This window comes from Octopus bimaculoides, chromosome 2 (assembly GCF_046866305.1).
Source record: "Octopus bimaculoides isolate indiv1 chromosome 2, ASM4686630v1, whole genome shotgun sequence".
NCBI lineage: Eukaryota > Metazoa > Mollusca > Cephalopoda > Octopoda > Octopodidae > Octopus > Octopus bimaculoides.
In genome coordinates, this window is record NC_142929.1 from 131,565,249 (window position 1) to 131,576,437 (window position 11,189).

At 35.7% G+C, this 11,189-nt stretch overlaps 1 protein-coding gene across 1 annotated transcript; it reads left to right on the forward strand.

The window, feature by feature from the left end:
• The first annotated feature begins 2,265 nt into the window (after positions 1-2,265).
• Positions 2,266-6,947, forward strand: LOC149137234 (uncharacterized). Its single transcript, XM_089339048.1, has 2 exons — positions 2,266-2,286; positions 5,841-6,947. Exons 1-2 carry the CDS (start codon positions 2,266-2,268, stop codon positions 6,780-6,782), a joined length of 963 nt encoding a protein of 320 aa, XP_089195174.1. The 3' UTR covers positions 6,783-6,947.
• The last annotated feature ends 4,242 nt before the right edge of the window (positions 6,948-11,189 follow it).

Sequence of the window (11,189 nt, forward strand, 5' to 3'; positions counted from 1 at the left end):
CCTTAAGAGTTAAATTGGATAGTTTTGTTTATATCTAGAAACAAATGCATTAAAGCTGGAATGCCGGGGGTTACATCTAAAGGATAGGGTTTTAACCTTTTTAACATATATCTCTTGTAGACAAAAAAAATCTTATGAAACAAGATTAAACAAAGTTTCACACAACACCCAGTCTTGATATTTTAAATGTGCGTGAGATATAATAGATAGACTTTAAAAATAAAACGAGCCATGGAAAAAGGTCTACATGCCTTAATTTATTTACTTATTTTACATTGACACTTTTATGTTAAAGTTACTAAAATAGATAGCGAAGGAAATAGAGAAATAGCAAGGGGAAAAAGGGCGTATGAGAGGAGGGAAAGAAAATAAGCAAGTGGAGAGAACTGGTAGGATAATATAGAGATTTTTTTTTATTAAACGAAAGAAGAAAAGTAGAACAAATAGTTAAGAAAATGGAAAATTCTCATTCAGTAAAATAGGATCATGTTGAAAACGTGAACATATAAAACATAAGAAATAAAAAAAAAGCAGAAAAAAAAAGGAAATAGTAAAAAAAAAAAAGAAAAAAAAAAAAACAAAGCTGAAACACATTCAGAAATCTAAAATTAAGCTGAAACTAAAATTGGCAGGAAGAAATATTGTTTTGTTTTTCTTGTAAACAATTTGTGTGAAAGAAAGCTTCTCTAAATATTTACTTTACAATCGATCGAAGTGTAGCCGCAAGCACAGTGGAATGGTTTGGTCATTCTCGAGTTTGCGAGCCAGTTTCGATATCCTGTTAGAAACTTTCTAACAGGACACTCATGGCAAAATCATGAAAGCCACAAATTCCTCTCCTCCTCTCCTAAGCCAATAGAAGAGTTAATCGTTTATGGAAGTAGCTAATTGTGACAATTAACTTATTCGTCGGTCTATTTACGTTATATTATTAATTCATTTGTGTTGATCATAAACCTTACGTCAACTTTCCTTAGCTTAAGTATCTGGTGATATGTAAGAAAACAAACAAACATTAACTCTCACACTCCGTAGACATAATCTGGATTGGGATACGCGTACTAAATTATTAAAATGGATCTAACATTAGCCGTCTCATTTACCAAAAATACGAAATTTAAATAAGTATTTGATAATAATTGTGTTGGTTTCAAATTTTGGCGCAAGGCTAGCAATTTGGGGGGATGGGCTAAGTCAATTTAACCGATTCTAGTGCTCAAGTGGTACTTATTTTATCGACCTCGAAAGGATGAAAGGCAAAATCGACCCCGACTGCATTTAAACTCAGAACGTAAAGACGGATGAAATGCCTCTAGGCATTGTACGTGGTGTGCTAATGATTCTGCCAACTGGCTGCCTTAGTCTTTGATAATAATGATATTAGCATGCAGATACATATCGGGTTTAGTCTGAACCTATCCACATCCACCCCAATGTTTACAGGGTCATTCTTATTTTCAATTTTAATTCTTCTTTTCCTTTTTAACTTTCTGCAAAAGTGCACATGTTTCGTTGTTGAACCTAAGGAAATAGAGAGCAATGCATGAAATCCTTTTCTGGTGGCCAACTATCAGGCAACTAGTGTTAAATAAAAATGCCTGAACAAACCACCCAGTCATTAGATTAACCCGAAATTGTGCTTTATAAAGAATAAACGTCAGCGAAATCTTAAAGTGTTCTAGTCTACTGACAATTATAGCAACTGTACATGACAAAGTGACCTTCTGTTCCACAAATAAGCATGCCAGGTTAAAGAGATTAAGAGATTTTCTCTGAGGTGGTAAGAAATGTGATGGTGGAAAATAAGGATTTCGAAACAAAGTTGATGACGCGAATAGCAAATTATGTTTTTATTATTTGAAAGAAATCTGGAAATCTTTTTTTTTTTTCGTAATTAGCATTTCGAAAGATTCAAAAATATTAAATAAAAATTAAAAAGAAAAATCCTTGAGTATACTCATCTATTCATTAAAACTGTATCTAATTTGAAAAATTGTAATCATGAGTTCAGAAACGTAAATGACTTTCCCACACTTTTTTTTCGTGATATGGGACTTGTGAGATATTTTATGAATGTTTGCGCATGATTTGTATAGTGGTAATGTTATGCAATGAAGACAGAGTAAAGCGAACCGTTGTTTCTGTTATTAAGTTCCAGATCATTCTTGGTTGTATTAATCTATCAGAAAAAACATTTTAGCTGTTAGCATCTGTTTTTTTTTTTATTTTCATCGTCCAGTATCTTCATCGTCCAGTAGATCCTAGATGGTAGAGTGTGATTCAATGGTATGTTGATTGTGAGTATGAGGTGACACGCCTGTGTATGTCTTTGTCTGTGTGTATGTATATGTATATACATGTGCCCCTCTCTCTCTCTTTCTCTATCTCTCTCTCTCTCTCTCTCTCTCTCTCTCTCTCTCTCTCTGTATATATATATATATATATATATATATATATATATATATAAAACTTACTTGGAAAAAGATGCGTGGCGTTCGATCATATAATAATATAAATAATATATAAATATATGCATATATCCATACATATATCTACATACCAACATATTTATGTATATATACATGCATATATGGGTACAGGACATAAAAAAAAAACGTTAAACACAATGAGAAACGAAAACATAGAAAACGAACTTTTTTTCGAACAACGAAAAAAGCAAACAGAGAAACGAGATATGCAACTTAAAGAGTATACCCCTTCGTCAGCTGACCATGTTTTATCTACTCCGCGTTTCGAAAGCAAGGACAATACGCGACTTCGTTGAAACAGCCCTTCTCGCAAAGCAAATAAGATAAAATTTGGGATTTTATGCTGAGGGTGAAAGTGTTAACAAGAACAGGACAGTGAGAACAAGACGGTAAAAACAAACGGTGAGGGCTGTTGAGCCAAGATGATAGAAAAATTATTATGAACGCTAGGTATACGAGCCATGAGAGGAGACAGGAAAAGGCACGTCTTTTCTTTAGGAAGGTGTCAAAAAAGGTTCCTGGACTAGTTATTTTTAATTAAAAAAAAAAAACTTATTTACCTAAGTTTTAACATTATCTCCTTCCAAATAGTCACTTTGCGCAGCAAAACACTGGTCCCAGTGTTCCTGATACTTTTGGAATCCGACCTGGAAGTCGTTTCCCGTAAGCGAGTCGAGAATCTTCTGCGATTCGTTCTGGGTCTTCTTTGCCTTTCAGGGTCGATTAAATAAGTATCAGTTGAGCACTAGGGTCGATGTAATCGACTTACTCCTGAACCAAAATTGATGGCCTTGTGCCAAAATTTTAAATCAATATTTACACGGAGATGCATACAGTTCTGTGGGTGAACTAATTCATCTAAAAAGCATTCAGTACATAAAATACAAATATAAATGAGAAATTTGTAAAAAAAAAACAAATAAACAGTGAAATCAATCACAATTATGAACATAAAATATAATGACTTCTTTGTTTCTGCTTCTCATTCATGACCTTATCAAAACGGGATTTTCTTGCGGGTATGTCGGCGAATTCATGCGATTCCAAGATTGTTTTGATTGACAAATCAGGAATATATATCGGCGTTTAATGAATGAAATCGGTGTGTCGAACAAAAATTCCTTGTAATAATTATATATATAGTTATCTTTGTGATTATTATGTACATATATATATGCATACACACAAACACACATATGCATACTTACGTTTGCGATGACAAAGAGGTATTATTCATATCTAAAATTAGCTAAATATGATATAAGACACGAGAAGTGCAAGTTTGTAAGTGTTTGAGAAAGTATGCACTGACATACACACTCTTAAATGCACACACATATCATATATACACGCGTGTGTGTAGGCTGTGTGTTTGTCTGTATGCGTGTTTGCGTGTGTGCGTGTGTGTGTGTATTTGTGTGGTTGGGTGTGTCTATCTATGTGTATATGTGTATATTTTCCTTTTATCTTTTACTAGTTTCAGTATTTGGACGGCGGCCATGCTGGGACACCTCCTTTAAATGTTTAATCGAACATATCGATCCCAATACTTATTCTATAGGTTTCTTCTGCCAAACCGTTAAGATATGGAGACGTAAACAAACCAACATCAGTTGTCAAGTGGTGGGCGGGCACAAACATAAACACTAGGAAAAAGAAAACAGTCACACATAGATACTTATATTTGATAGTCTTCTTTCAGTTTCAGTCTACCAGATTCCTTCACAAGACTGGTGATCTGGGACTATAGTAAAAGATACTTGCCCAAGAAACGAAGTAGTGTGATTGAACCTGAAACCATGTGGTTGAGAAGCAAAGTTCTTACCAAACTGATGCCTTCTTCTTTCTTTCTTTATTGCCCACAAGGGGCTAAACATAGAGAGGACAAACAAGGACAGACAAAGGGATTAAGTCGATTACATCGACCCCAGTGCGCAACTGGTACTTAATTTATCGACCCCGAAAGGATGAAAGGCAAAGTCGACCACGACGGAATTTGAACTCAGAACGTAACGGCAGACGAAATACCGCTAAGCATTTCCCACGGCGTGCTAACGTTTCTACCAGCTCGCTGCCTTCTTACTGATGCTTTCTTACCACACAACCTCGCTTGCGTCATTGCGGGGGGTGGGGGGGTCTATCTATCTATCTATCTATCTATCTATCTATCTATCTATCTATCTATCTATCTATCTATCTGTCTATCTATCTCTTCTGAAGGACGTGCTGTCACATCGGCTGCAGAGGTAAACCTGTTTTTGACCTTGTATTGCCCACATTTGTTTAAAATTTTTTCATATAATCTGTGCGAAGCACCCAAGCTTCATTTGTGTCTTTTTTCGAAGGGAGGAATTGGCCCCTAGGGGCAGTTCCAGCCCCGTCAAAATATAAATTTTTTCTCGGCATTTGGAAAAATGTCGAGAAACATTGTTTTGGAACGCTGTTCCAGTCCGTTCTTCGAACATCACTTCCCTAGCCTTGGAACGCTAGAGAAGAAAAAGAATGAAAACTGCACACGCACACAAAAAGAAATTTCTAAGAACGTCATCAAAACAGCAACCGCACATATTGACAGCCCTCTCACCACCACCACCAATATGAAAGCTATGTCTGCTATGATCACCACCGGCAACAGCAGCAGCAGCAGCAGCAGCAGCAGCAGCGGCAGCAGCAACAACAACAACAACAACAGCAACAACAGTGCATCAAAACCAACCACGACCAAAGTCTCTGCTACTACAGCAGTCTCCACAGCTACCGACACCACCACCACCAGCGACGACAACAACAAAAGAACAAACTTTGCTGATGCACTCAGACAAAAAAAAAAAAAAAATTTTGCACTTCACAACAAAAGAAATTCAAGAAACAAAAAAACTATTAAGCCAACAAGGACCAAAACTAAAATTAAAAATACCTCAAAAAATCATTCATGATGTACAAAAACAAACTATCACATACAAAATTTTGAACACAAAAACAAGAAAACCAGAGCAACCAGCAACCGAAATTATTGAACAATGTTTGTATCCTATATTGGTCCACAAGAAATACATAAACTGGTCAAACAGTTTCGCCAGCGTGCAAGTTAGATTTGACAGCGAAGAGAAAGCGAAAGAGTTATCCACGCTGACTCTTCGTTCCGAAAATATAATATTGGTGCCCACATACCTTGGACAAAGGGTAACCAAAGTATCGATAAAAAATGTCCCTCCAGAAGTGGAACCACAATGGCTGTTATCAGCGATTTGTTATAACATGGAAGGAAATATAAACATTCTAGAAACTACTGCATTAAAGCAGGAAGACTGGAATGGAAAAAAAATCGATGTCCTGTTACAGATTACACAGGAAGAATCAAAAGAAATTCCAACTCAAATTGAGCTGCCAGACAGTCACACCCTCTACGTTGTGGTAGAAGGTACAAGGCCTCGATGCTACCTGTGTGGCATCGAAGGGCACCTCAAAAAAGATTGCCCAACAGCAACAGATAACAAAAAACAACAAGAAGGAAAAACAGCCAAAAAAGGACCCCTACTACCCACACCACCACCAACACAAAGAACGAGAAAAAGGAGCAAGACAGAAGAATCCCACAAACCAAACCCGCCTATACCAACAGATGTACCCGAAAAAACACAAACAACAACTACAAGAACTAAGGAAACTGTAAAAGCAAAAGACAATACAAAAACTAATTCCCTTTCTCCCACATCACATACACCACAAGCAGATAATCAACAACCATCAACAACACACCCACTTCAACAAACAAACACACAAGCACACGACATGCCCTTACCCGCTTCCGATTCCTCAGAAGACTCGTCCGAGGACGAAAGTAGCAGTAGTGAGTGGCAAATAGCCCGAAAAGGGCGGAGGAAAAGGAGGAAAAAAAGAACCAAACCAAATGCAAACACCAACAAAGCAGGAAGATATACATCTCCCGAAACCATCGTCTCCAAACATACCACAAACAACATCAACACCACAAGAACACATACAGAAAACATGCTCACAGCAATAGACACTACAAACACAGAATTAATGAACTACATAAATACAAAAACAAACATAACAAAAAACAACATCAAAACAAACAACCACCCATACACGACGCCACCTAATCATATAAAAATTTACCATATCACGCCAACATTACACCACACTTTAAAATCCCTCTACCCCAGTGCGGTAGGGGGATGCCAAAAATATTTAGCTAAAAAACTTTACAGCAGCCTCCTTAACGAACATTCAAAGGAAAAAACAACCGAACTTTCGAACGGTAAGTAACTCTCTGTCTCTATTATTTTTAAGTAGAGCGTTACTTGCGTTAATTTCGTAAATACATTTTTTCAATTAGTGACATTAATGCCCGAGGTTACCGTGGTCTTTTCGTAGGTTTTTCTTTCCACGGATAACCTCCCCATTTCTTGGGATTTTTTTTTTTTTTTACATACCCCAAACGTTTTCGATACCTTTTAATCGTTATCCCTCGAAAAGAAAAACTCTACATTGTATTTGTCCCATCTATGTTGAGCCCTGTGTGGCTAATAAAGAAATCTATCTGTCTATCTATCTATCTATCTATCTATCTATCTATCTATCTATCTATCTATCTATCTATGTCTGTTTGCCTGCCTGTTGTTAGTTCTCTGTCTATTTGTTCGGCTAAAGGCGGTGCTCCGGCATGGCCGCAGGCAAATGACTGAAACAAGTAAAAGAACACCAGAAGACATATACACACACGCGTATTTAGATATACACGTATATATATATATATATATATATATATATATATATATATATATATATATATATATATATATATATATACCTACACGTATATATGTGTATATATACCTATATATACGAGTGTGTGTGTATCTGTGAGCCCTCTTCGTACAACATACATTAACATAATTGAAGAACCCAGAAGATAAACATTGCTTATGTAATAATGTAAAATTGTGAAGAACGCTCTCTCTCTCTCTCTCTCTCTCTCTCTCTCTCTCTCTCTCTCTCTCCCTTTCTCGTCTAAGTGGATGCAGCTTTAAACTGACTGAGGAAATTCATTTGCATTCTCTTGCCGCTAAGTGTTACACTCAGGAAGTGAACGTGTGTGCACGTGCATACGCCGTCGCATCCTCCGCACCAGTCCACCCTCTTGACACGCATATACTCGAGAATACATACATACTTACATATACACGCACACCCATACACATTATAGGCACTGCATATATGTGTTTCTGCTTATGTGTGTGTGTGTACATGTATGTATGTATGTATATATATATTTTTCCACCTATTTATTTGTTTGAGCATATTTTAAACACACACACACACACACACACACACACACACACACACACACACACACACACACGCACATGCAAACACAGACGTATGTGTGCGTATATATATCTTTTTCTCAATTTTATGTATAGCACTCTTTCTGAAATAAGGGAACTGGTTTCAAATAAAGAAAAGCACCATCATCCGACTTTGGATAAGAGCAGCGATAGTTGTTACGTACCAAACATTAAGAAAGTCTTGCCTACTTCTTTTATTTTCTAAGATGTGAGTGTGAATACTGTATTCTGATTTGAGAAACAGTCGCCAGTTCAGCAGTGCTCCAACTGTTGACACTGAGGGAGCGGAATGGCAGTGTTGGTAGAATAACGGAGAAATACCGCGAAGTATTTTTCCCGGCTCCATATGTTCTAGGCTCAAATGTAGCTGTGACTTACTTGTGTGGTAGACTTGATCCGTGGTCTAGTGTAACAACACTACCTAGCACCTTGGGTGTCTTTAGCAATGTTCATATTGATACAATCATTCGGATCAGATCTCAGGTTTGAGGGTATCTATCTTTCACCTGCCGTCTCATAGGCTCCGTTCTGAGGCCATGCGACACTGTCTTTTCATCCTGTTTAAACGAAAGAAAAAAAATGTCACCTAATTCACGGGTTTTATTTAAAACTAAGTAGTTTCAGCAACTGAAATGCACTTGTCTTAGTCCCAGATTGTGCCAGAAACATAAGTTAAGTAGATCCTCCGTCGATTTCAACGATGACTATTCCAGTTGCTTCATCAACTAAGCTACCTGCTCAGTGTATTTGAGTGCTTTGCTCCTAAGTAAAATAATCATGAAATGGTGTTACAAAGCGGGACATTTAACTTGCATGTATAATTCAAACTTCCGCATAACTGTCAACCCAACCAAATTCACGAGATTAGAGTTGATCTGGGATTTTGGTGAAAGACTCCTACTCAAAGACCATAAAGTCCTGGATCAAGTCCAAGACTCCATAGTTTGCTAATAGAAAGATATAAGCCAAATATCAATGCACAAATACAACACGCGAGAAATGGATTACTAAAACAATCAGATTTAACTATTGAATATGTTTTAAATCCTGTTTTTGAAAAATAAAAAGGCAAACAAATTCCCAATACTTTCATGACCCTTTTACGACACTATATTCTGCGATTTTCTTCTGAGGTTATAACATGAGTAGCTTTAAAAGATTGATGGAGTAGGGATATTAATGTTCTAAACTGAACATAGCTGTGTCTTTAATACATCATGTTTAAAAGAGAAGCTTTCTTCATCAACACCCCCACTGCCCACCCATACACCATACGTACGTATGTGTGTGTGTGTGTATGTATGAGTGTGTGTGTGTGTGTGTGTGTATGTGTGTAATCCTTGGGCGTACGTATGTGTGCGTGCGCGCGCATGCCAAAGGATTGCTTATGGTACAGCATTGCGATAGACTGCCACAAATTTGTAAATTATACTTTTATGAAATAATTTTGTATGTTAGAGCATGTGGAATATCCAATTCCAAGTTCACTATAATAAAATTTATAAACTAGGTTCGTTTGCTGAGAGCTTTGTTGAAGTATTACGGCACATGATGTGTTACAAACTGTTTTATTCGTGCTGAGTTACCCATTAAAACAATGAGAACAATAAACTTGACTGCAATGTAGTCAAGATGATCAGGCTTCACTCTTTCAAAATCTAACAACTTTGATAGCATCAGTCAATGAAGGAACCAAAAATATAATACTTCCGAGTCAATCAGTGAAGCTTACACCAAACTTTTGAAAGGAGTGTTTATTTTACCTCCAAAGATTACCGTTATATATATATATATATATATATATAGACCCTGCTATGTCAAGATGGACTTATATATTCTTCCTCTGCTCTCTCCCACTTGGTTTTAATATGTTGCCACATTTGTAATATGTCTTTTTTCTACATTTTTTCGTGCAGCTGAAGATTGCTCTTCATATTGCATTTAAGGTAATGCTCACATTACTTAAATAAATTGAAGTAGCATGAAACGTGCGTACTGCAATCACTTTTGATATCCGTGTTGCTTATTATTTGATATATATATATATATATATATATATATATATATATATAAAGCAAACGACGAATCCCAACTGCGCTAACTAGAACATCCGAATAGATGGAAATAAATTTGAAGCAAAAAAGCGTAATAAATATAATAAAGATATAAAAACAACGTTTCAAGTATTTTTCTGAATTTTTATATCAAATTGACTTTGATACAGTCAGCAGAATCTTTCAGTTGAAAAATTTATAAAAAAGAAATAGCTAGATTGAATATCAAGACATGCGCTCTGCTTCCCAATAATTAATCGTTTCAGTTCAAATGTTTATACCTTGTTTTTGTTTACATTATGATCTGAGTGGTTAACTTAAGAAAACAATATGGTGGGTGTAACCATTTAACTCATTGATGTTATCTGCCAAAATTGACGCTGAAATTAGAATGATAGTTTATTTCCCCACATATCTGAATCCTTTTTATCGTTCTTTAGAGAGGAAAACATAAACAAAGTCACGGAAGTTACATTTTCGTTCAGAATCGAACAAATTTTCACAGAGTTATCAATTGTTTTATCAAGAGATTTATACTTGATGAGTGTAGTGTAATATAACGCGGTATCTGAAACGATTTCAAAATTTTTATGCTTTAAATGGATCGTAAGTTATGCCTCAAAGCTGAAATTCCAGTGTCCCAGTGTTTTCATATTAACTGTTTGATTTGTATCTTTCATGCATATTTTTTCCTTTTTATTAATAGGGTCTTTGTCACACCAGAATGGTCTGCTGCTAACAACACATTTCTTTAAATTCTTTGATTATTATTATTTTTTATTTGGAAAGAGTAATCTTTCAGAAATATTATATTATTAGACCAACTATGTAAGGACATTCAATATTTTTTTCCTTTATTTTCATTTATTGACACCAACTTGCAGATTTTTGCCCAACTTCTCATCTGAATTGCATAAAGGTGTTTTTAAACGTTTATATAATAGACTATTAACGCTGTATTCTCTCAAAATAATTTTATTGTCAAGAAATAGAAAATAATTCTTGAAATATTGATTTCGTATGCCTAGGCTATAAGCCTATGTTTTGCAGAATCTGTAAATATTCGATTGAATTGTCTCCTTAGTAAATTGCTGATATTATTTTATCAAATTTGAAGAATCAAAACAAGGTCAACCAAGTATAAATTAGAACTCGGATACTTGAGGGCAAATTTTCAATGCAAATGCAATATGTCTGCTGCTCTATATTCTTTGATATGATCACCGAATGCTTCTTTTGAGTAGATACAATGATAATCCTTTTGAGAATGT

What these genes read in the sequence shown, in the direction of transcription:
- LOC149137234 (XM_089339048.1), top strand. Translation starts at nt 2,266, where the DNA reads ATGGTAGAGTGTGATTCAATG. An exon ending in TGGTAGAGTGTGATTCAATG is followed by an intron (nt 2,287 to 5,840) that starts GTATGTTGATTG and finishes CAGATTACACAG; the next exon opens with GAAGAATCAAAAGAAATTCC.